General features: G+C 35.6%; 1 protein-coding gene across 2 annotated transcripts in view; it reads left to right on the forward strand.

Annotated features, from left to right (window-relative positions):
* Positions 1-27,287, forward strand: part of LOC125668687 (uncharacterized) — a 95,137-nt gene that overhangs the window by 19,850 nt on the left and 48,000 nt on the right. The window contains exons 1-31 of one of the 2 annotated variants that reach the window (XM_056163750.1): positions 1,084-1,111; positions 4,447-4,523; positions 7,125-7,218; positions 9,945-10,071; positions 12,051-12,193; positions 12,797-12,930; positions 13,960-14,157; positions 14,485-14,693; positions 14,861-14,985; positions 15,082-15,256; positions 15,743-15,873; positions 16,031-16,164; positions 16,325-16,507; positions 17,932-18,158; positions 18,489-18,619; positions 18,721-18,827; positions 18,946-19,134; positions 19,846-20,102; positions 20,248-20,381; positions 20,636-20,766; positions 21,074-21,253; positions 21,684-21,901; positions 22,071-22,234; positions 22,517-22,653; positions 23,125-23,322; positions 23,756-23,973; positions 24,514-24,677; positions 25,165-25,301; positions 25,528-25,725; positions 26,179-26,387; positions 26,752-26,897. In XM_056163750.1, the coding sequence (XP_056019725.1) occupies positions 4,458-4,523; positions 7,125-7,218; positions 9,945-10,071; positions 12,051-12,193; positions 12,797-12,930; positions 13,960-14,157; positions 14,485-14,693; positions 14,861-14,985; positions 15,082-15,256; positions 15,743-15,873; positions 16,031-16,164; positions 16,325-16,507; positions 17,932-18,158; positions 18,489-18,619; positions 18,721-18,827; positions 18,946-19,134; positions 19,846-20,102; positions 20,248-20,381; positions 20,636-20,766; positions 21,074-21,253; positions 21,684-21,901; positions 22,071-22,234; positions 22,517-22,653; positions 23,125-23,322; positions 23,756-23,973; positions 24,514-24,677; positions 25,165-25,301; positions 25,528-25,725; positions 26,179-26,387; positions 26,752-26,897 (4,864 nt within the window). In that variant the 5' untranslated portion in view covers positions 1,084-1,111; positions 4,447-4,457. Of the gene's footprint in view, positions 1-1,083; positions 1,112-4,446; positions 4,524-7,124; positions 7,219-9,944; positions 10,072-12,050; positions 12,194-12,796; positions 12,931-13,959; positions 14,158-14,484; positions 14,694-14,860; positions 14,986-15,081; positions 15,257-15,742; positions 15,874-16,030; positions 16,165-16,324; positions 16,508-17,931; positions 18,159-18,488; positions 18,620-18,720; positions 18,828-18,945; positions 19,135-19,845; positions 20,103-20,247; positions 20,382-20,635; positions 20,767-21,073; positions 21,254-21,683; positions 21,902-22,070; positions 22,235-22,516; positions 22,654-23,124; positions 23,323-23,755; positions 23,974-24,513; positions 24,678-25,164; positions 25,302-25,527; positions 25,726-26,178; positions 26,388-26,751; positions 26,898-27,287 lie in introns of those variants that run through there. The other variant, XM_056163749.1, reaches the window with a different exon arrangement.

Here is a 27,287-nt window from a genome sequence, read left to right on the forward strand (position 1 = left end):
CCGCCTCCATGTAATTTACGGCCCTGCATGCAACTCATGTCGTCGCACGGTGTACAACTCATTGTATTCACATACCGCAATCCTGCACTATACAGCATTAATCAGCTGATATACGCAATACGCAGTCCTAATTGATAACTGTATATAACTACGTACTTTAAAATAATCACCTAAATAACGCAGTTCTTTAACAGTATCTACACTCGGTTCATTTATCAAAAATTTCATTTGTCCCCGTTAAAACTTGGCCGCGTTCGGGGATAACGTTCACGTGCACCGTGTTATCAAGTTGGTATTTCATGTACATGTGTACCTTTCTGTATTTTATGAAAACGAATCCACCCAAAACGAGAGCGTGTGGTGACCGAATGTACAATGATAAAGTGAATTAGCAGATTGTGTCCCGTGCCATATAACATCATATACACGAAAATTTTACAGTGAAAAAGAATGTAACCATCCTGTCTTAAGAGATAAATAAACACACACACACACACACACACACACACACACACACATATATATATATATATATATATATATATATATATATATATATCAAAACCACAAAGAAATGAATGTCACAATTACTCAAAGTCCAGGTTCAGTGCTAAAAATCTGCGCTAGGTTACAAAGGACACATGAAAGACTGTAGAAATGATGACGTTTTTCGTCCTCTAAAACATTCTCTGAACAATATTTACATATATTAACTTGGTGATGCACCTTTTCAATTTCTTACGGTAATGACCCTTTGGTCTTTGAAACGCACCACCCGAACGGTACATAAGCTCGATCCACACACCTCGATACCAGAATGGTTATTTTCATCTATGAATATCATGTCATTCATTTTCATCAGCGTAAAATGGTAAAACGCACCATACTTTGTACAAGGTTAAAATGAAGTTCGTTTGATATCGAACTGCATAGCTTGCATATTGCAAAATATCATTGATCAATATTTTTTTTATGCATAATGACCCGAATGATAAGAAAATAAAACCCCTGTTACATGAATAATGGAATCACTGAACCAAACTATTGCGCAACAAAACAGGAAATGCACACACGCCTTTCTGCAGTATACGGGCTAGCCACAATTGATCAGGTAAGTTGGCTCATTCTGAGTTCTAGAAAATCAATAAAATATTAATTTTATAACTTAAATCAATCAAAAGGTATAACTATTTTTTTCATTGTTATCTGATACCGATTGTCCCGTTAATATAATGTGTCTTTTAAAGGCATGTACATGTTGTAATTCATTTTGCATGATCGAGATGAACATCCTAACATTCAAAGACTCCCTAAATAATATACTATTATCCAGAAAAAGATTTATAACGCTGATTACATATGTCAGACCCGTTTATCGATGACTGTTTTGGAAGCTATTGGGAGTACTATTTATTAGATGACAAATCACGCATCCAGCCACAAATTTACCTCACGGTTATATTATCCTCGCTTGCCACATTTTCTGGTTTCAATATTTATTATACTTTTTTTTCTCGAATCTTGTGGACTTTCCCTAATTATTGAACAATATGAACGAAATAAGTTGGAGCTTTTAGTATTACTAAGCTAGTCTACAATGTTGTTTTGTCAATTAATTAACACAAAAATTCCATACTTCTAAGACATTTCTATATTTAGTTTCCTCTTTCTTTTGATGAGACAACAAACGCAAAAATTAACTGATTTAACGAACTTGTCTCATAATTTGATACTATTAACGACATAGACTATTTCATACAATTATACATTATATTAGCATTTCTTTAAACAATCCATAAATCACGGAACTTGTACAGTGTTCTTATTGTGCAAAAGGTTAACTAATTTTTTTTTTAATTGCGCCTCCAGTTTGTTTTGTTTTGTTTTTTATTTTCATTTACTTATGCAGTAATTGTTTTTCTCTCCTGAGAAAATTTGCCATAATAAGAGTAAATATTTAAGTAAAATAAAATCTATTTATTTTGAGATATATCTCCAATACTAAAAACCGCGTGTTTATTTGAGAGAGAAAAAAATATACCATTGATCGAATTCTAATTTTTTTTTGGTTCGTTATTCGTGAGTTGATAATAATGTACGACTAAAGGATAAATATTTGATAAAACAGGCGAAATTGTACACCTTAAAACCTACACTCCCATTTCGAAATACCACAGGTAAATATTAGGCATGTTTGTATGCAAACATGGGTACAAGGTTGTCGGCATTTTCGTTACTGATTATTAATTTAGAGATTCAGCAAACAGGTACTGTTTCTAACTACTGTACACGTCTAAAGAGGAAATTGTGTTTCTGTATAGTTATCATTTAAACGAAGTATTTAAAATCCATTAAAGGAATGTGAATTTCAATTGGACGTATCATTTATCGCATAGAAAGGATTTTATGTAGAGTCCATCGTCGTGCGATGTTCATCGTCCGTGAACTTCCTCTCAGATACTCTATCAATTTTTACTAAATTTGGCATGTACAAATTATAGGGTAAAAAGAACAAGGCTATGGATTTTATCGTCCTTAACCCCTACCCCGATAGAAAAGGACGGGGACGGATAAGAGCCACAAATTGACGCTTTCCTTCATACCGCACTCTTTAATCTCGGACATCTATCAGAAAACCCGTATGCTTTGTCATAAATTATAATGAGTAAGAAGTATGGTTAGAGTAAAGAGTAAAATAATCATGTGCAAACAGACTGTTTCTTTGTTGTTTTGCGTCATTTCGAGGATGCTCCACTCATGCTAAGACTTCACCGACTGTAGATGAGGTATTACGATCTTGGTTAGATCCATGCATGGTGCTCAGGGCGGACATTTCTAGTCAGTATACCGTAGTTGGTTTACCAAAAACTTTTTTGACCGATCTTTCGTGGGCCGAATTAGCTGATAGTGGGTCTAATCATCGGAAAATTTAAGTGCTTGTAGTAATTAATGATTAAGGATGTGTGTTTAAAATGGTCATTGGGTCTTGGGGGTCTGGTGCAAGAGTGAAGCAACAAGATGATTCAAATTTGTAATTCTGAGAAATCAATCATTAATCGTTTGTAACATTTCTGGTTAGAAGATTGCTGATATATGATGTTAGTGGATTGGATTTGAGGATATCAACTGCAAAATCGTAACTGTTGTCCTTGGTTTGATCCAAGGTAATAAATGCACATTGTATGAGAACAGTTGAGTAAGTGAATATTTGTACTTTTCACTACCTACATACTTGCCGGTTGCGTATTGTTCGTCGTAATAGAACCGGTTTTATCCGGTATTATTAGGGAACTTGTCTTTCCTAGTGATCATTTCGATGCAAAGCTACACACAGCCAACTTATGGTATATTGAAAAGTAATACATAATATTTGTCGACTGGAACATGCCTTTTATCGGACCGCTGGACCAACGTGTTGTTTTCTGCTTCAGAATCCAGACTAGTTTTATTTTTAGGGCTATAATTTACATAATCCCCCAGAACACACTTTATTAATTCATAGTACAGGATGGTAAGTAAAGGTATAAGATAATATAACACAATACATGTATAAAATGCTTGAGCTGGTGTCAGTGGATATTCTTGAAGGACAAACATTTTACCCGTTCCGTTAAACAATCTCTACTGCCGACTCGTGTACACGCAGGGTGATCTTTACCACTAAGTGAGCATCATGAAATGTTGATTACAATCCATTCGTTTAAAAAAAATGAGTATTTTTGACACTGTGGACGACCGAGATCTATTCTAATCCTAATTTAGTTGGGGTTTTATTTTTGATGTCGATATATCGATGAAATGTAAGTTGGACACACTATGAAGAGAGACTGTGGTTTTTGTGTGATAGCATCATGTCTTTAAAGCTGTTGTATCCAGCTGGAACCAGCAACATTGCACAATCATTACATTCAAGAAGTGACGCAATTGTATTTTATGTTTGTTCTTTTCGTGTAATAGACATAACTACGAATTTAAAAAGCCTCCACATATCACATAAATGAAAGGTGAAGATAACGAACAACAAATTTCAAAACAAGAAAAATAATTGCTCCCACAACATGCATTGTTTTTGGTTCAGATCACAAAAATTGATTTTTGTCGACCAAAAAGAAGTGATTTAAAATTTACAAATCAGCAATTAAAAGTTGTTTTCCTATGCAGCGATCCCCGATATTCTGATTTCTCCTTCTCTATAGACCATTATAAATATTTCGTAAACGCACGCGTATTTGTAGATCTTAACGAAATACAGCGTTTTCACTTCCTTTCATCTCATTGTGGTTAGGTGTGAACAACAGGAAGACGAGGCAGACCAACAGTTATGAAATAAATGTTTTATTCTAATTTCCACCGATATGCAGTATCAACAGTTTGATATCGATGGTGGTGCTAAAGAAAATGGAGATCTTGGTGATAGATTGCATAAACTTTTTGACAATATTTCAGGTCAAAATAACATGGGCCTGTTCAGGCAATTTCTTCAACTTCTGTGGAAGAATCTTGTTCTCAGAAGACGACAGAAGGTAAGCCCTGTGTGTGATTATATTTTTTAATGTTAATTTCCATGTCATCAGGATGATTAAAATAACTCCAGGAAATCAATGATGCATTGTTTATTATACATTCTGTACATGAAGAAATAACAAATATTGTTTTTTATCCTAAAAGTCTGTGCATCGTAAAAATATAAATATGCATGTTATTTCGTATATTGATGAGTTTTTAAAATATTTTCCAACTAAACAGGTTTTCTTTTTCCTCTTTTATGTTAATTTATTTGAAAAACGTCCTTGCACTTCACAGAAAGTATTGTTCATCGAACAGGTGAATAAAATAGTAACGGTGCATAGCAAAAGTGATGCCATTAGAAAAATCATTGTGAATTATTTTTTTAGATGTCCATTTAGCACAGGCTCATAAAAGTAGGGTTTTTTGTTTGTTTTCCTCCTCTAAATTACAAACTTGCATTTTCCCTGGGAAAAATGCTATAAGAGCTTAGCCTTGCCAAATTGTTGTGTTGCGTAATATTATCTAAGAGCACCACGATTCGAATTCATTTTGTGTCGACGTCTTCCTTCGTAACTTTGCTCTCTGTGAATTTGAAATGAAATTTGAATACATTGTTTTGCGAAATCCTTGGGGTTTTTCCGAAGTTAGACTTGCCTTTCTACATACGTAATGTAAATCACAAAAGGATAGGGGCATCCGGGACTCTTCAAAACAACCCCTCTCATTACGATGAAATGCATACATCAAAATAACACCAGGCATAATTAACATGTATACAGGCTATTGTTGTATTCTTCACAGACTTAAATACGACAAACCACTGAACCAGTGAGGCTTTTCTGTGTTTTCATCCAATTGGGGAGGTTAACTTAAAATTGGGTCTTTAACTCTCTAACTTTCCTTTCGGGTTGTGATGAAAAATGAAAACATTGTGAAAACTATCCCTGGCGGATATCCCCTGCGGTACACGCAGACACGACAAGATTTTAGTACTACAGAGTAAATTTATAGCACTTCAAAACTGCTGTGGGGCTTTTTCCGTTTATGATACATTAAACATTTGCATTAATTTTTGTTGTTGTTTACTAGTTGACTGCAGCAGCAGAATTTTCTGATTGAAATTACGCAACGAAAAAAATGCATTTCATTTTCACACTTTGATAAAATGATAGTGGGTATGTTTTCATTTAGATTAAAAAGTACAATATAGATGCCTTGTTTTACGATGGAATTGAGTAGACTTCAATGGCAGGAATTCAACAATTATCAGAATCTTTACAAACCAGGATATATATATTCACGTACATTTTTTTAGATTAAGAATTACTTCAGTTTTTCATCCCAAAAATTTAGTTTACATGTGAAAAACCTATTAATCTACCATTATCACGTTTATAGTAAATTACCCTGTCTGTCTGATATCACGTCGTCAATGTTAAAGCATGTTGGAATTTTTTAGTTTAGTTTATTGACAATCTAATTAGAATAAGATCTTCTCTAACCGTTATACTTTTCCAGTGTAACGGTTAGAGAAGATCTGATTTTTTTATTAGAATGGTTTATTGAAACATCTCATTGGTATGGTACAGTTATATAATAATCAATTAACAATATACTAATAACCATGTGAAAAGACTCATGTGATTAAATATGGAGGACGGATAAACACATAATATCTTATTAGTTTCTTAGGCTCAGTGACTTTATCAAAAACCTTGCTAAATTACATATATATATATGAAAAGACACCCGACTCGCATTCCAACTTATTTTTGAATAGCAAAACATCTCTTTATAAAGCCTGGTTGTTAGCAATGTGAACTGCATGTAAATATCAAAAGTTTGGTAAACTAAACCGTTTGATGATTTCTTTTACATGAAATAATACATGTATAATTCACTTTTCAATTCGTTAGTTTTGGAAATTAAGAAATGATACAAACATGCATGTCAATATTTGATATCTACAATCCCAGTGTTTTCGCCTTTGGTATCCTTACAAATTGTAATGATAGCCATTTCTTCATGAATAAGCTGTGAACAATACAAGTATGAAATACAATAAGTATAGTCATCTAATTTAACGGCAACTCCGACAGAATGTAAATCTAAAGAATAAATTTCATTTTTGAAGATACATAAGGCTACAATTGTATGAGCTGCAATGCTTCACGACTGTATACTTTTTATGAAGCGCTCATAAATGAAATTTATTTCTTAAATATACATAATATACCTGCATCAGGAAAATCTCAAGTTGTTTGAATTGAATTGAACATATCTTATTGACGAGTCATCAAAAAGATTAGGCACAGGTTCAAAAACCTCAGATAGCCCTCTCTCTCAATACAAAAAAAAAACCTGCTTAGATATTCATATGTATAAAATAAAGATTATGTGAGTGTCAGCGGTTGTAAACATGTCTAAAATATATTCTTTCAAATGTTTTACTCGTATAGTTCAACAAGGACACGTTTTTCTTTGAATCAATGATGGCATAAAAAGTTTTTTTGAAATTTCTGGACTTTTTTGTTTTGAACATCGCAATTGTCATCTGTTTTATCGAACATTATTAATGTTGGAAAAAGTAACGTGATTTCTTTTATATATTTCAGCATGTGCTGTTGTTAGAAGTAGTATGGCCAGTTTTCATATTTTTGGTTGTCATAATTATTCGTCAAGGCACACCGCCCGAAAAAAAATCCACATGTAAGTATGTCACTCTTCCCGTACAAATGTAGAGAGGAGCATTGAAAACCATCCTCACTCTTTTGTTGGGGTTTTTCTTTCTTTCAGTCAGGACACTTTTCTCTTGTCGGTGAAAACATCCGAAGCTAGATAATTGTTTTACCGTGTCTATTAAATATTTACTACATTAGATATTTTTCCAATTCTTTTTCACAGGAAATTATAGATTTAGACAAACGCAGTTACACGTTACATTACATGTATTAAATTGCATAGTCAATATAATGATTAATTTATACATAGAAACATCTGTTTAGTGTTATATCACATGCTTGTTCTATGTTATATCACATGCTTGTTCTGTGTTATATCACATTATGTTTAGTGTTATATCACATGCTTGTTCTATGTTATATCACATGCTTGTTCTGTGTTATATCACATGCTTGTTCTGTGTTATATCACATGCTTGTTCTATGTTATATCACATGCTTGTTCTGTGTTATATCACATGCTTGTTCTGTGTTATATCACATGCTTGTTCTATGTTATATCACATGCTTGTTCTGTGTTATATCACATGCTTGTTCTATGTTATATCACATGCTTGTTCTGTGTTATATCACATGCTTGTTCTATGTTATATCACATTCTGTTTAGTGTTATATCACATGCTTGTTCTGTGTTATATCACATGCTTGTTCTATGTTATATCACATGCTTGTTCTGTGTTATATCACATTATGTTTAGTGTTATATCACATGCTTGTTCTATGTTATATCACATGCTTGTTCTGTGTTATATCACATTCTGTTTAGTGTTATATCACATGCTTGTTCTATGTTATATCACACGCTTGTTCTATGTTATATCACATGCTTGTTCTGTGTTATATCACATTATGTTTAGTGTTATATCACATGCTTGTTCTGTGTTATATCACATGCTTGTTCTGTGTTATATCACATGCTTGTTCTGTGTTATATCACATGCTTGTTCTATGTTATATCACATGCTTGTTCTGTGTTATATCACATGCTTGTTCTGTGTTATATCACATGCTTGTTCTATGTTATATCACATTATGTTTAGTGTTATATCACATGCTTGTTCTATGTTATATCACATGCTTGTTCTGTGTTATATCACATACTTGTTCTATGTTATATCACATACTTGTTCTGTGTTATATCACATGCTTGTTCTGTGTTATATCACATGCTTGTTTTATGTTATATCACATGCTTGTTCTGTGTTATATCACATTATGTTTAGTGTTATATCACATGCTTGTTCGGTGTTATATCGCATGCTTGTTCGGCGTTGTATCGTATTTAGTTTAGTGTTGTATCGCATACTTGTTCAGTGTTACATCGCATTCAGTTTAGTGTTATATCGCATGCTTGTTCAGTGTTATTTCGCAATCTGTTTAGTATTATATCACATGCCTTTTCTGTGTTAAATCGCATTTTGTTTACGGCAGTGTCATATCACATGCTTGTTCGGTGTTATATCGTTTGCTTTTAAGTGTTATATCTCATACTGTTTAGTGTTATATCGCATGCTTGTTCGCTATTATATAGCATTCTGTTTAGCGATATATCGAATACTGTTCGGCATCATATCGTATGCTGAACATTACCGTTGTATCGTGTGACTTCGGCGAATCATCGAACGCCTGTTTGGAGTCGTTCAGCGTTATGTTGTAAATTTCGAAATGTTTGCGAATGTGTAATCTTTGCCAATATGCGATTAGAGATAAACACAAAATTATCTACCATACAGATTATCTATATTTCCCATATCTTCTATTGCCGCTGGGGAGTAATCTCAATGGGAAATCCAACACAAATTTAACCAGTTTAAAAAAAAAAAAGCACTTTAAAATCCATTCATGTACTATCTTTAAGAGAAGGATTAAACGATTCTAGGACTCCTAGATATAACATCGGGCTGATACGAGATACGCGATATCTAGAATTAAGACAAGCGATATCTAGAATTAAGATAAGCGATATCTAGAATTAAGATAAGCGATATCTAGAATTAAGGCAGCTTTGCTAGATGTTATGCTTCTGTTTCTGGTTACCATCATAAACAATTTTGCTAAATATTTTAACCGATGTCTACGAAGTTAAATCATACAAGTAACCGGTAACGCAATACTACAACAATACTTATATAATCTACGCAATTATCATGTACACATGTAATGCTGATTTCTATTGTAATACCGAGTACTCTAGTTCCATATCTATGACGTATCAAGTCTAGCTTATCTAAATTAGCGAATGAAGAGTAAGAAATGAAATGTACGGGTATGTTTAATAATGTTAGACACCAGATTCCACCTCTGGTGTGTCCAGGGCTCCGTGTTTGTCCAAATCTCAATTTTGATATCTTTAAAGAATTTATGATTTTTATTACTGTTCGTTATCTTCACATTTTCATGCTGAAAATCAGCGTCCATGATGCATTTGAACCCACGTGGAACTAGGTCACGTGCAATATAATTAAAATTAGATGTTAGATCCGCTCGCGTACTCGCATACATAATGTTATGAATGCGAGTATGCGAGCGCATCTAACATCTAATTTTAATTAGATTGGGTCACGTGACTCCTTACTTCTATAATTACAAATGGGTAAATTTATATCATCGGTTGTGAGACTAGATTCGCGAACCTCGCACTCGAATAGAAATTGGTTTACAGTATTCAATCAAAACATTTGGCTGTTTTCGTAGGTTCGTACAATGAGCACGCCATGCCCAGTGCCGGTCTCGTGCCTTTCCTGCAATCCACAGTGTGCAATCTACAAAACCCGTGCGAAGTGCGGAGCAGCTTAGAAATGAAACAAAACAATATGAATAGGTAAGTCATCATGACGTAATGAAGATGAACAAGTCTCAAATCCAGTGCTGAAGCAGCATATCTTATGAACATCATATATGGAGTGACGTCGCGCACGCTTGGTGTCAATTTTGGTAATTACGTCAAAAACGCAACGTCAGAACATCGATATGATATAAGTTACGTTAGAATAAGTTTTCATGAAAGAAAAATATAGAATTGATATAACAGGGGTATCGCAGTTGAAACGAACGCAGCATAAAACGAATTAGATATTTTTCCTGAGACATTATATTTAGGTAAAGATCTTCATTAACTTTTCGGTTTTAAACCAACAGGAGTATATCATCACAATATCTTAAAAGAAAAAAAGTCCATCATGAACTCTTCAAAATGTTTTCGCTCCTCTTGTGATTTTCAGTAATTTGGCATGCAATAATTGAAAATTAATCTTAAATGATTACAATAAAAAGGAATAGTTAGAATGATGTAATTTGGTACATATGTGTACATGTATGCGCTATTAACAACTAGCACGTCAACCGCCGTTACACAGATATATTACATGTACTTCTATATACAATTTCTGTTAATTTACAAAAAATAAAGTATTGAATATAAGCATGCTACGAGGATTTAGGTATGAATTAATTCTTATATGCATGCATGCTGACTAACTGAAATTTACTATCCATAAGTCAGTGCATATCAAGAATATTATACATGTTGGTTTTGTATGTATGTGGAAACACCACATCACTGAAATGAACACGAAACGCTTACACTGTAAAATTGTGAGATGAATACATACATTTCTCTGGAAAATTTAAATAGTTCTACTTTTTGATGAACAAGTCTTGCATTATTGAGAAATATCTGCAGAGACCATGAAAGCTTTAATTGATTTAATTTAATTAAAACCGTTTGAAATGTAGCCTAATTACGAATTATCTGTGGGTATGCCCAGGGTTTTCCTCACCAACTTATAATATTTCTATTTATCCACCGATATCTGTGAATGATAGCATTTATCCCTAGTGGTTAATTACAGTGAATGATGACCAACACCTATGTGTACAAGGTAGAATTATTGACAGTGTGTTGACCTTTCATAGGCATGCATTTTACTGATCAGCTATTATTGTGATAATTGTCATATTGACGATCGCCGTACTTACTTTTTGAAGTACTTGCATACAGTTTACTTGGATAACTGAACTGAGAGTGGGTTTCTCGATATCGTACCCCGAACGTCCCAAAAACAACCAACATACCCTCACCACATTATCGTTGAATATGTTCGGAAAATGTATTTTAATGGAATTCGGAATCGCAAAATATATTGATTGGCTCATGGAATTGCATTCCATTCCATTCACTAAATTGAAAAAAGATCGACACTTTATTGTTGTAGGCGTAACTGCTTTTCTTAATGAGAAGAAATGTGAAGGGGAACCAACAACTTAAATCAGTCACGAGGACAAGTACTATTATAAACGTATCCACCCTGCCCCTGTAGTTTTCGACGATTTTGCAAGAATATCGTCATAAAATTGGGAATTGGCTAATATTAGTATAAGGATTCATCTAGATGCGATTCTATATATCATATTACAAGAATTTAGAAATACCTTGTACACATAAGACAGTAGATCATATTTCGAAATCCATTCTACAGTTGGGTTAGCACTTGTGACAACCATTTGTATGACCGCGAGTCAATTCTTTTCATTGTACTTGTGTTGATCAAACAATTTTTACTCACGAACACATTTTTTTAATTCCATGAAGTTTTTATATTTTCATTGTGTAATTGGTTCAAAGCATTACATTTAATTTAACAATCTGGATTTTTTAAAATGTAACCGACTAGACATTGACCTCGAAAAAATTTCCTACCAAATGTCCACAGTAAAGCAATGTTCGACATCTTCTATAATGATGATAATTTTGATATGTACTAAAAATGACTATAAAACTTTGTGTTGAATCCTTTACAGTTTTGCTGCAGCTGTGCGGGATCTGAGTCCCCATTTCTCGGACAAGCCGACCCTAGAGGCCCTGAAATCGGTGAAGACGGGGGTCAAGCTGGCCAATGTCATCAACGACATTTCCAAGAATGGCTCATTAAACAACTTAATGAGTAAGATTTAATAAGATTCAGTACGGAAAATGCGCGATGTTTCAAGGGCCACTCTTTACATATCCGATATACTTCCCGTTAATGTATACAAGTGCTTACAATACATGTACCTAGTGATGGTATTGACGATGATGATAACAATGATGTTGATATACATATTGACATGTATAAAATGAATTTTTCGAAATAACAAAATTGGGATAACTCTCTGGCATATTCACGGATACACAGTCGAGGGTGTTCTTTTCTGTAAAATATTCTTTATGTCCCGTGGGGATCCGGGTTAGAATAGATCCCCAGTACCCCTTGCTTGTCGTGCAAGAGGCGACTGAATGGGCATCGGCCCTTCGGATGAGACCGCAAAAACCGAGGTCCCGTGTCACAGCAGGTGCGACACATTAAAGGTCCTTCGCTGCTCAAAGGCAGTAAGCATATTTTGCAGCCCTTCACCGGCAATGGTGATGTCTCCATATGAGTGAAAAATTGTCGACTGGGACGTTAAAACAATGTGAAATAAATCAATAATTTCCTTATGAAAAGTGAATAAATGAGAGAAGATATTGATCATATTATATGTTCAAGTGATTTTTCTTTTAATTTCAGATGACACAAGTTTTGTAGTGAAGAGATTTTTCAGAGATCCTGACAAAATGAAGCATACTTTGGTCAATGAACTTCACGTAATGTCTGATAGCGTAGCTGATGCGCTACTCGGCGCTGAACTCAACGTACCGGAGGTACATGTAACAATCGTCTGCAAGTCCCCCCCCCCCCCCCACCCCCCCCCCCCCCCACCACACACACACACAGTCAGTAAAATGTTATATTTATTTCCTAATCATACATAAGTGCATTATATAAAAAGTCCAACAAGTGTGATGTAGCATGTACTCCACGTGCGATAAGGACGTCATATGGTGTTAAGTTTTCCCGCGCCAGGCACTTATGTAGATCTATCAAATATTCAGTGATCGTCCGCCCTTTTCCTTCAATAGACACTTGGTTCCACTTCACAAAAATGCATTTTTCTCATGAAAATAACTTTACACATATAGCATTCGCTTTTTTATATACTTATAGTCAGAACAATCCACGATTGTTCAATTAATTTTACACAAAAACTAGAATAAGTACTGCGACACGTGTGTTTCTCAGTATCACTAAACTATAAAGATATGTATTGAGCCAGGAAACATCCCATCATGCTCAAATAATCCAGGGGATAAATGTATATCGAATTGTATGTAACCGTAGTTTTTATTAACCGTTCAGAGAGTATGGGTTTATTTCTTATGAAGTCATTACCACATTTCTTTAACAAAATAATTGAAGTCGCGCCTACTTCAAAACATTAATGCGCCCGATCTGTTTGTAGTTGTGTTAGAAAGTGCGCATGGGGAAATGAGAATGTTTCGGTAAAATAATTCCTTATCGATAATGCATAATTATTTACACTACCACTGGCAAGTACACAGAATTCACAGCATAAACTGACTATCATATGCCATATGGTGTCAATGACATTAAAATGCATTAAACACACATTCTTCAGGGGCGTAAACAGAAAATGTTCAAGGGGTGGAACATAAATTTGTGCCTCCTTTTTGGCCCACAAGGGATGGGGGTATGGTGAAGAGTCCAAAATGGCAAATATATACCATACTAAGTTAGAAATGTTCAACGGAGGGGGGTTGCAACCCTGATCTAAATCCGTCTTTGTTCTTTATCAACTCTCTTGACAGTTTTCGTTTATTTCTACATACTAGGTCCTTCATAACATCGGTTCCATAGACTTCCGCCGCATTGTTTGTGATCGGGACAGATTAATGGAATACATGATGTTTCGACTCAACGCCAATGTGACGTCAGTGTCGATGACACTATGTTCCATCCCAGAAAGCAAGATACCGGAAATCACTCATGTAGTCCAGAACCAAATTGACGTGGCCGCCATTTTACGTGTGGTGAGTACAACTGACCGGAAATAAAGCGTTAACTAACGCATGCGTGACAGATGATCAATCATCTTTACAGTTTAACTGCCTGTGTTATAGATTTAGCGATTCAAAAACAATGTTTACACATTGATATGATAATAAGGAGCAAGAATATCACAAATGAAAATTAAATGTTGTCTTAACCACTAAACTTTTTTCATGTATCAATGGATAGGCACAGAATGTGCGCTTTTTCCACCTTGGATGTATGTTCTAGCGTGGAAGGTCGTTTATTATAAGCCTTTATTCTTGCTATTGAACACATCATTTTTTTTTTTTTTTTTTATGTTCCAGTCTAAAACACTAACGGCTCTGACTATGGATTACACTCTGACGGACGCACTAGAAGACATAGCTACTATGACGGACCTATTGTATGGAACCTCCAACTTCATGAGCGTTATCCGAGACCTCCCGGACCTCAAGGACCTCCCCAGTCTAATGCACAAAATCCCCGGCCTGGTGGATTCCGTCATCAAGCTTGGGCTCACTGATCTCTCCTGGTAAACTAATTAATACTAAAATGAGTCGGAGGGAGAAAATGTGTTGTAATGCATCAGAATATTTGCTTACACAGAGATATCTTCTGCAAAATTATGGATTGCCCAAATCATTTTAGGTTGCTTAGTATCAATAAGATTTTTATATGGCTTTACTTTTACATATATAGGATGACAGATATGGTGAAATTTTTGGATCCAATCATCTACCGTGTGGATCCCAACAATGTGGGCTGGAACATCACCAAGGAGATAGTTAATGTAGTTCTGGAAGTCTCCAACATTGCAAGTGGAAGTACGTAGACGCCCATTCAATAGTGGCGCTATCATTTTCTGAAAGGCGACTTTGGATTCTCCAATCAAACTTTATTTTACTATATTTCTTTTCCAGAGACACATTTTAATATGACAGACTTGGTTGGCGAGCAGCAGAAAGTGATGGAAATGCTGGAGTCCAGAAATATGAGTTTGGACTGGCTGTCTGCTGTTCCTGACGTATCCATTGACAACGCTGTGAATGTCATATCGGCTTTGTTCAGCGCCAATTTCACAGGGCTCAATGAAACGTATGTTTTCAGAAGAAAAATAATATACATTTTTATTTATTCATCTTTCATGACAATTTAAGTTCTTGTAAATGAGGGAAATAGATATACATGTTTGAATTGCATTTTTTAAAATGCAACTGTTTTTTGTCTGCATTTTTGATTGATTAATGCACTGAGGTTTGAGGCAGTGTTACATGTACGTCGAAGTAGAATGCAAAAACCTAACATCAATTGCGAATATTTTGTAATGTTAAAATAATCAACGAAAAAAGGCATTATTATCAAGCAAAATTACATTAGATTGTGAATAGCTATCTTCTCATGTGTTATTTCCAACCGATAGTGTAGAGTTCGCAAACATTCGTTCTTACTGGTTCCGCTAATGTGTCTCTAGTAAAACTCAGTCTGCGACCGTTAAATCGGCATTAATGGTCGCAAATAACAAATGTGAAGATAGTTATTCCTTAAATTCTACTGTACATGTACCTTTGGTGTTTTTTGTAGGACCATCCTCCGTGGTATGAATGAGATCCAAAACTTCACCGAGATGATCCTTGGAAACAACAGCCAGTTTGTTATGAATTCTATCGATGGCACCATGGATATTCTGTCCACGGTGTTGGACATTATGCGAGGTACTTATTTCTTCAAAACATTTGGAAAATTATTTCTTCTCGACCAATGAAAAACATTTATTATATATTCCTCATAGGTTTACGTAAAGACGAAATTAATGTGAATCCATAACAATGCTAATGCTATTTTTTTTTTTTTTTTTTTTTTTACTTTCAGAGCTTGAACAGAATATGAATTCAACTTTTGTGTACAACCAAGATATAATGAATGCATTTACAAAACTAATTGAATATGGACCAAATATAACAAAGTCTGTAGTGATGGCGTTCATCGAACCGGAAAACTTGCTGGTAATCTTCTTCAGATCACCAAGGAAACTGACTTATGTTACAAAAAACTTTATATCTTTCATTCACTGTTACCCTTGTTCATTACAAAACCTACCCTGGATAAGTGCGATTTGATCTTACATTAATTTGGTTTTTCATTCCGGCCTTCGTCTATCGTCAGGTTGTCATAAACAGCACAGAAAACTACCCAGCGATCTGTAGGAAGATTGTGCGCCAGAGTGTGACAGACGGAACAAATGGTGGCCACACCAGCATCACTAAACTGGAGAGTAGTCTCTGTACTCCGAAAATCGCCAAGAACCTCGAGGCCAGCATGCGCATGTGGGAGGACTCGTTAAACAAGGTACAAATTCCTGGCCATGTGCCTTTGCAGAACTTCATCATCAAAATGTTATTCAAATTCTGCTGCACTAACAAAACATCAGAATCTTAAACTGTACTTGTTTGCAGTCTATGTCCCTTTTGAGAACCTGTCAGCCAGTTATGGACGTCATTAATTGTAGGACTTACTTGACTTAGTCCTCTTCGTCCCTTACGGAACATAGGGCTGAAACAGTCATCCTCCATCTAACTCTTTTTTGAGCAATTTGTTTGGCTTCTCTCCAGGTGGTTCCAATGTTATCTAGTTCTTTCAGCCTTGTTCTTCTCCAGCTGTGTGTTGGTCTCCCTTGTCTCCTGCATCCCTGTGGATTCCAGTCCAATGCCTGTTTTGTTATGTTGTTCACAGGTTTTCTCAAAGTATGTCCAATCCACTGCCAAGATCGTTTTTTAATTTGTTCATTCACTGGGTCTTGTTTTGTTTGAATATAGAGGTTCTTGTTGCTAATGGTTCGAGGCCACCATATTCTACATATATAACGAAGACATTTATTGACAAACACCTGGATTTTGTGTTGGAGTCCTTTGGTAAGTCTCTAGGTTTCAGATCCATAGAGTAGAACAGATTTTACGTTTGTGTTGATTTTTGTATTTGTAGATAGTACGTTGGATTTCTATACAGGCTTTAGCATGGCAAATGTCTGTCTTCCTTTGCTTATCCTAGAATTAATGTCTTCTTCCGTCCCACCTGTTTTGCTTACAATACTTCCCAAGTATGTAAATTGGTCTACTTCCTCAATGTCTTCACCTTCAACTGATATTGTTCCCCCTTTCCTGGTCATAACTTTCATTATTTTGGTCTTCATGATGTTAACTTTCAATCCGATCTTTCTCCCCTTTTCATATAGTTTCTTGGTTTTGTCTCTCATGTCTTTTATACGGTGGGATAGCAATGCTAGGTCGTCAGCAAAGTCTAGATCCTCAAGGTTGTTCACCATTGTCCATTGTATTCCTCTCTTTGAATCAAAGGCCTGTCTTGTAACCCAGTCAATTATTATCAAAAACAAGGTAGGTGATAACAGGCATCGTTGTTTAACTCCAGTTGTTACTTGAAATGGTTTAGTTAGGTTTGAATCAAGTATATTAAAATTGTAGGGAACGTGCCAAAAATTTGACCTTTGCACACCGTTCAAGGCCATATGCTCTTTATCGTGCCGGTTTTTTTGTGTTTGGCAAAGGAACGGGCACTACCTATTTATATGTTGTGGGTTTGATGTGGCTGAATCTGAAGCAACCCCTCAATTATAAACTGAATGCCCTAACACGTAGGACATCACCTATCATAAATTTTACTTAATTTTCTACGTTTGGAAGCATTTGCTACTATGGATGATATTTTCCTGGATGAGACTGTTTCACAAATTCATCCTTTATTTCTCTCTATTGTAGATACAACTGTTGATGGATGACCTCGTAAACGGTACTTTCAGACGTGTGGAACTAGCCACCATCTACCAGAAGGCTAAGGTCATGGTGATGGGGGTCGAGGAGCTGTATGGAAAGGGCAGTGTGTGGGAGGCGATGGTGAACAGGATAGGTTATCCAGTAATCGACCAGAGGACTGACGAATGGCAGGAATTCTTCAAAGACACTCAAACTTACCTCATTCAGGGAAGGTAAGTAATCACTTAGTCTTGATATGTTTTTTTAAATGCCCTTGTAATTGGAAATCTGGGGACATAAAGTGTTTTGGTCTGTCCGCAAAAGCTTTAGCCTTCGCCATAACTTTTAAATGGATGGTGGTAGGGCATTTATATTTTACATGTATATTCCTTGTGACAAGACCTTTCTTTTCATATCAAAATTTTTACCTCATGACTTTGGAGTTTGGTCATACATGGGCATCAGTGTTTTACAAACACATCTTGTTTCAATCATTAGTTTGAAGTTCGAGCTCAAATGCTTACAAATATACTGCTGACATAAATCTTCTTTCTTGCTTGCAGTTGGCCTGTCGCTGTAGTCATGACTGGACAGTACTTGGAAAAATCACCGATGTGGGAACCTATTAGTCCGTACGTTAAATCTATGAATGCAATTATGAAGAATCAATTGGACCAGAATCAAAAAATGGAAGGTAAATGTTGATAACAAGTAATTGTAATTTCTGTTTACAAGAACATGCTGTAATGTATATCAAATGCTGTATTTTTTTCATCAACAATATTTTGTCTGCAGACTTGATGGGGAAAAACTCGACAGTGATGACTATGATGAGATTCGTGGTTGATTATTCTCCGGAAATTGCCGAAGCTGCTATGACATTGTTGCAGAACGCAACCATGGTAAACAAACATGAAAAGAATCAAATTTTTGCTGCTAGAAATCCGTTGTCTATTTATTTTGGCCATTGTTGAATGTTTCCTGTTTTACAAAATTATAAAAATCTTTGCTGATCTGTAGATTCAGACATTGGCCAGTCAAGGCTTTACGTTGGAATCTTTCTGCGACAACCACATGCTCCAAGAGATGGGCATGCCCAGTTACGTACCAGTGGTTACCATGGAGAATACGATATGCACAACTAACTGGACGGCAATGGTGACAGAAGTAGTATCTCTGGTGGAGGATATGAATTCTATGAATGAAGAGGTGTGTGGAATAGGTTGATCTAGAAATTAAAACCATATGGGGGGTGTTGGGGGTTGGGGTTGGGGGTTGAGGGGGAACTCGGCATATTCTGGACCTCTTCTTACGTAAAAACTGCATAAACTCTCCCAACTTCCGTTATATTGTATAAAATAAGTAGAAATCACTTTCATTTCTTATAATTTTTCTTTTAAGATGCATTCAATGCCCAGAAATGAGATTTAAGGTCTAATGACACAGAGCGGTAGAATGGAATCTGAGGAGCTAGAGTATTGTGATGTCATTTCTAGGATGTCATCTGACTGAACACCACTTCTGTTTATATGATAGAAAGAATGTTGATAAAGTTAAACGAACTGATCAAATTACATGTTATAAGTGACATTTGGTATAAATATAAACATGAAATGAAAATGTACAAATTTTGATATCAAGCATACCTACAGTTTATACCATGCCTGTAGTAAATCCCTTGTTCAAAGTGATCAAAGAAAATGTCATAAATAAAATAGACTACTGTGCAAGACAAAAGTACAATGTATATAGAACTGGACATTCTGAAAGAAAAAGGGTTTCTGATAAAGTTTTCTGAAATATCTATTTTTGACACTTCCACATTGACTTCAGAATGCTGGCTGTTACATTTTGATACAAAATACACATTACTGGGGTGTGTATGTGTGCGTACTTACTTTGTGTCATTTTCATTTACAGATCCCAAAGTATTTCACACAGAATGACCCCAGCACAGACTTTGACTGGTCTCAGATGGTGTACAACATTGACAGTATGGTAAATATGGAACAGAACTCGGTGACTAACATGATGGAGGCAATACAGACGTTTAACTTCAGCCGGGTTGGTGAAGCAGTTGAAGTGATAATGAATAAAATGACGGAGCCAACAATGAATATCATGTCACAATTGAACACAACTTCTTCCATGAAAAATAATATGCAGAGTCTCATGAGGTATTATTTGTTTGTATGTGGACCAACCACTGTTCTTGTAAATTTTGGAATGGAAGTGGGGGTGTGAATGGATGACAATGTACCCATCTTGCTAGCATTGATTGTTTAATCTTTTTTTTAATTTTCACATGCCATTCATAAATAGTTTGGGTGCCGGCTTTGTTCCAACTCTTCAACAACTAGACAGGCAGTTGGTGAATATTAGTGAGTGGAGAATGGTGAAGTACTATGTCAACACTTGGAGCAGAATTACTGAACTGGCTCTGGGATTTCTCGATGGTATGACTGCAGTTTTTATTCCATAAACTTGATCACACAACTTGGCACAGAGTCCTGTCTCATATTTATGACCTCGGCAATTGTTATTGTAGACGCCGTACCATAAATTGCCTTACTTTTTGCTGTGGTTAATTTATATACAATTTTGCAGGTCCATGAAAGTCACAAAAGTATTTTTCGTAAAAACAAAATCTCCTATATATCCAAACCCAGTAGATGAAACATTTGCCATTATACTGATGCTTTGTTGACAGATTCCATGATGGATCTTGACAAGTATCTGATGGATTTATCCCCCACTTTCTCCGACTTCCTGAACACAGTAAACAACTCCGCTCCTTCACTTTTTGAGGCACTGAAGAAGGTCCCTCTTCATCCGGGCATGGTGAGTGAAAAATTTTGACCAGAACAATGTATTCATCATTTTATACACGCACTAGCAGCATTTCTCTGTGTGTGTGTGTGAAAAATGTGTAAATTCAGTGGAGCCCGTTTTCTATTTACAGTGGAGTCGTTTTCTAAGTGTCTTGGTTTTTTTTCTACTTTTTGTAACTTAGTGAATAACATTTTGTTTGCTTTGGATGTAAATTTGTAAAATGATGTTTTCATGGCATCTATTGTTGCCTGTTTTGTAAATGAGTCTTTCCTTCTGTTTTTTCTCGATAACTCCGATTTAAATTTTTGATTAACAGCTGCTACAGAAGTTGCTAACTACAAACCTAGCAGAGTTGTGTCACAGTGTAAAGGTCTCCGATCTTCTGGACAGTCCCTCACTACTTCCGTACGAGGAGCACCTATGTAAGGTCGACTGGACTAAGGTGTACAGAGAGATGCTGGATAACACTGGCTTGTCAGCCATTTTTAATGACACTGTAAGTTGTTTGTTTAATTCTGAACTTAAATATGATAAACAATGAAAAAAATAAAAATTTGTCAATACCAACTCAAAATTTTAAGAAGTTTATACCAATGTGTATATAATTTAATTATACATTTTATCATCAAAACTTCGTTATTTCAAATTCAATGGGGCAGAGAAAAAATTTCGAGATCTCTGAGGGTTCAAGATATTGGAAGTTAAAATTTTTTAAGAAAATGTAGTTCCGGGGACATCCAACTCCCTTCGACATACCTGTGGTATGCGATTGAGCTATCGCTGTACGAGATACTGAATTAAGTTCAACTGTATTTGTTTAAAATTGCTCATCCACATTTCTAGTGTGAGTGAAACTTTTGATGTAAAAATACTCTTTAAATTTGTTTGAACATGCATAGAAATATTATTAATAATTCTGATTCCAGATGGACCCTGAAACTCTGGGCGATATTCATGTCAACTGGAACGAGACGTACTACCAAACAGAGCGATTGTTTGAGGAAGTCTGGAATCTTTTGTCGGATCCGACCAAGATGACATCAGCTTTAGAAAAATTCTACAATGCACAACTCGGTAAAACCAACATGACTGTTGACAGCCTCATGTCTCTATGGAATGCCACACAACATATGGATTTAAATAAGTAAGAACGAAAAAAAAGAATGGAGATTTTAATTTATTATAAAAGTTATTTACTTATCCTCTAAGTTTGGTTTTCTTTTCCACGTCAGTCTCTGGATGAGTCCGTGAATATCAGAGCAACACACACTTAGATGCAGTTTATGACATTATTTTATTGATATTCAATGTAGGCTAGGAGAACTGGCAAACCAATTACCAGCCATTTTAGAAATGTTCAGCAAACTGAGTGGGAATTCCTCGATGTCTTGGTCCCTGATGAACATGGAACAACAATATCGTTATCAAAACTACATCTTTAACCAGTTTCTTATCAACCAACTGCATTACTTCAATGGTATGGTTTACTGATGTTTATAGTCATTAATTAAATGTCTTTATATCAAAATGCACAACACTTTGTGGGAAATGAAATGAATATCTTTATAGATCATTTTCAGTGACTAATAGAATATATTTAATGTATTCTTAGATATCTCTGTGTTTATAGAATATTTTTATTTTTGTGTGTGTGGTGAAAGTTCTAAAGAATGCTTTCTATTATAGTGTTAGAGTTAAGATAGACATACGATGTACATGTAGACTAGTATTGATGTAATTGTACTCACTTGTTTTGTAGACACTACACATGTAACTCTCTCTGCGTACTTTAATTCCCCGGAATTGGATCGCCTCTTTAACCAGCTCTCGGACTCCCCTGCGATGAGTGGAGTACTGTACAGGATCATGGTCAACGTTCTGTTTGATCCCTCCAAGGTGTGTCCCCTAGTCACCGTGTACCGTGTCTGGAATGAGTGTGCTAAAAGCTGAAATCTGTAAAACATCTTTTTTAATGTTTGGTAGATGAACATTTCTTCCTCTATAGATAGTGTTTTTCGTGAGATGTGAGCATGAATACCTAATGCCCCACGATGTGTAGATTTCTGAAGTTGCAAATTTGGTATGGGTACTGACTATTGTGCACTAAAAATTTGTTGATGTGGAGAAATGAAGAAGTCATTCCTTCCAAAACATTGGTTTGTGTTGTCCCTTAGACTTCCTTCATGTCACAGAATGACTTCTGAAAAATATATTGGCATGTATGTGAGAAGCTTTCTATGAACAATATGTCCTAGATTGACCTCTGAACCATATGGCATGTACAGTATATATATTGGAGGCTTTTAAAAATGCAATGATTCTTGCAAACAAAATCAGAGTTCAGATTTCTTTTTGTTTATTTTAAAGATGACGAACCTAACTAAAACAGCGGACAAGTTTTGTACTGACCCAGGGATTCTGACTCCATACGTATCGGCCAGTGATGTCCAGTTAGCGGAGAAGTTACAGAACTACATCTGCGACACAATTAACATGAATGTAACAGCATTGCTACAGGAAATCTCACAGGCCCATGGTGTCTCTCAGCTAATGGAAGCATTCGAGGTGAATGACAATTCCAGTAGATAGATTCATAGCAATTTTGTATGAAGTATATCTATTTAAATCTCATTGTTTTGGGGGTTTTTTTGGTGGGTGGGTGTATCCCCCCCCCCCATTTTTTTAATGAAGTTTATAAAGATCAAGTAAAACATTTTTGTTTACTATGAGCTACTGTAAATATAAAAATGTTTGTGTGGGCATAATATAATTATAATAATTTTGTGAGAATGGAACATACAAAATGAACTCCCACACAATGATTTTATTTGTTGCAAACATAAATGTGATTGTTTATTTCTGTGAAAATAGTTATCCCTTTTGCTAAAGGTTTGGTATTGTCCCCTTTAGAATTGTTCATATTATCTATATAGTGTCTTGCCAAGTTTAGTATATTGAAAATTAATGCTATCAAAATTATGACTGTTGTGTTTTACAGAAAACTGATGAATTTCCGTCTATCAATATGAGCCTGATAATGGAACAATCACAGAAAATCTCCAAGCTGGTATCCGACATGATCATGCACCCGCCGACCTTCAGTCTGACTGGAAACGATGATTGGTTAAATGGATCTCTGTACACACAAGAGTTTACAGACTTCCTACAGAGACTGACAGACAAAACCACCAACACGGATATTCTACAGAATGGGCAGTATGTACCAAGTTTGGTTCATTTTCACACAAGAATTTCATTAATGAAGTTTGTTGTGTTTTCATATTTTCTTATAAATGCTGGGCCTTCACAGTAGGATAAATTTTTAACAGCAGTGCAGCTACTTCTAAAAGTAAAATGTCCTTGTCTGGGTATCGTTAGTATTTAAGCTATCAGGTTAGCAGAACTAAGCCATCAGATATCAGCTATGCTAGATATGATAAACATATTATGTTGATATTTTTCAGGTTAGCAGAACTAAGCTATCAGATACCAGCTATGCTAGATAATTGATAAACATATTATGTTGATATTTTTCAGGTTAGCAGAACTAAGCTATCAGATACCAGCTATGCTAGATAATTGATAAACATATTATGTTGATATTTTTCAGGTTAGCAGAACTAAGCTATCAGATACCAGCTATGCTAGATAATTGATAAACATATTATGTTGATATTTTTCAGGTTAGCAGAACTAAGCTATCAGATACCAGCTATGCTAGATAATTGATAAACATATTATGTTGATATTTTTCAGGTTAGCAGAACTAAGCTATCAGATACCAGCTATACTAGATATGATAAACAGGATGACAGGGAACTCCTCAGAATTTTCAGCTCTGATGTACATGGAACTACAAATGGTGTACCAGACATACTCCATTCAAAACTTCCTCATTAAACAGTTACAATTTTTTAATGGTACGTTATTAAGACACTATAGATTTCTTAGTATTTTTACTTTGTACTCCATTCTGAAGTGAATTTTTATACTCCACGCATGTTGGGGGAGGGTGTAATGTTTTTAACCTTTCTGTCCATCAGTCCTGTTCTTGTCATCACAACTCCTCTGAAAATGCGGAACAGAATTTCATGAAACATCGTAGTTGATAAGGACACACTGTGTAGATATGCATATTCACAGAAAATTCGGATTTGATTTTTTTCTTGGAGTTATGCCCCTTTTGAACATAGAAGTCTGGCTTTAGTATTGACCACATATATATTCAAAAAGAAAAAATATGTGATATTAGAGTAATGCCAATTACATATTTCCAACATGCTGTCATTCAAAAATGTAACGGTAATTTGTTGTATTCTATGCACGACATTGCCATTCATTGTGGGGGTGTGGGGTATGAGAACTTGCTCACTTTTCCTTAGGTTGCACTTAGCATTTCCTTTACAGATTCTACAGACATCACGCTGACAACGTATTTTAATTCCCCTGAACTTAGTCGCCTGTTAAACCAGATCGCAGATTCACCAGAAATGAGCGGAGTTTTATTCAGGACACTGGTCGATGTCATGTATGATCCTCAGAGGGTGAGTAAATTCTACTGATGTTGATTTTATAGGATGGAAATTTTACTGATGGTGATTTTATAGGATGGAAATTTTAGAGAATTGGCACAGTAATATTGGTTTCAATGGCATTCAAGGTTGAAGATTAAGTCAATACATTTGAATATTTATCTTTAAACATATAAGAAGAAAGTAATTAGTGCCAAAGACCTTGTAATATATGTTTTATTTTTCTATACTTACACAGACACAAGCGCTTACAAACAGTGCGGAGAAATTCTGTACAGAATCTGGTGTGCTGTCTTCAGTGGTGGACCCAGCTGATGCGCAGGCAGCTGAAAAACTCCGTAGCTACACATGTGACACCCTGAACATGAACGTTACGGTATTGTTAAACGAGCTTCTTGATGCTCGTGGATTTAGACGACTATTGGAAGACCTCCAGGTAAGCTTAGAGTGTAATGCTGCAGATTGTTGTTTTCACATCACACTGAGTGTAGTTTTGTAACGGGAATGATATGCTATACATTTAGTATGTACTTGTAACTTGTAACTTCATGATAATATAATGCACATGCATGAAAGGGAATAGCGGATAATATCATTCTGCCGACAAAACAACGTTAAAGGACCCTCACAGCTACAGCCCTGAAAACTAACTATTGGTCTTGATTTGTGGTACTTCACTTACAGCAGGTGACGTCTCAATATGAGCAAAAAATTGTCGACGGGACATAAAATAAACATGCAATCAACCTTGGTTACCCTGTCTTAATACAGCATGCTCGATACATCATTGAACAATTTTATTTTTACTTTGAACTGGAACATTATCTGTAGGTTATATGCAAAATTTATGAATGTAACATGAACAAATACAAATTTCTTTCTATTGTAGAGGACTGGTGGCTTTCCGGCCATTAACGCGAGTTTGATGATGGAGCAGTCACAGAAAATCTCCAAACTGATAACAGACTTAATTACCCACCCCCCGACCATCAGTCTGACCGGAAATGATGCATGGTTAAATGGATCCCTGTACACACAAGAGTTTACAGACTTCCTACAGAGACTGACAGACAAAACCACCAACACGGACATTCTACAGTATGTAAAGGCAGACCCAAGTTGTACTGCAATTTTTAGCTTTATAATTGCTGCATCTTTCGTGAAATTATTCTTCAAAGCATATTGTTTCCTGCTTATTGTGCTGTTGGAAAGATAATAGAATGAAAATATTACAAAGCCCTGATGAAAAGAAATAACATATTTGTAAATTTAGCAATAATTTAAAGATTAACATTTGCAGTGTAAGCAACTAAAAGTCTTGCTTAATGTACCAGTATACATTCAACCTACCAGAGGCCAGTGATTGATGTTTTGTTGTGTATTTCTTTCTGTAGGAATTTGATGACCGCTGCCTACCAGAGGCCAGTGATTGATGTTTTGTTGTGTGTATTTCTTTCTGTAGGAATTTGATGACCGCTGCCTACCAGAGGCCAATGATTGATGCTCTGACAATGTCACTGAAAAATGTTACCGAGTTCCAGACCATCATACAAATCACTGACTGGTTCCTGATAGAACTCAAAGACAAGATTCTTACAGGAAGTCCTGGTAAGTCAAATCGGAGATTTTTCTATAACAGGAGAGATCTGCCACTGTGTGTATGCATATGGTGGTGATACATGTACAGTCAAACTCATTATCTCGAACTTGATTGTGCCGAGAGAGAAAAATTCAGGATATCCGAGGGTTTCAGATACTGAGCTTGAAATACATAAAGAAAATGCAGTTGGAACTTCCAACCCACTTCGACATATCCATGGTGTTCGAGATATTGATGTTTGAGATACCAAAGTTCAGCTGTACTTCTGTATTGGTGCCCTTTTTAAGTTTCAATATAAATTCATTATGTTATTGATTCATGATATGAAATATACAGAGCATATTTTAAGCAAGACTCTGATGGTGGTGACTCATGAAAGTGCCATTAAGTATGTGACT

The sequence above is a fragment of the Ostrea edulis genome, chromosome 4, assembly GCF_947568905.1.
Source record: "Ostrea edulis chromosome 4, xbOstEdul1.1, whole genome shotgun sequence".
Classification (NCBI taxonomy): domain Eukaryota; kingdom Metazoa; phylum Mollusca; class Bivalvia; order Ostreida; family Ostreidae; genus Ostrea; species Ostrea edulis.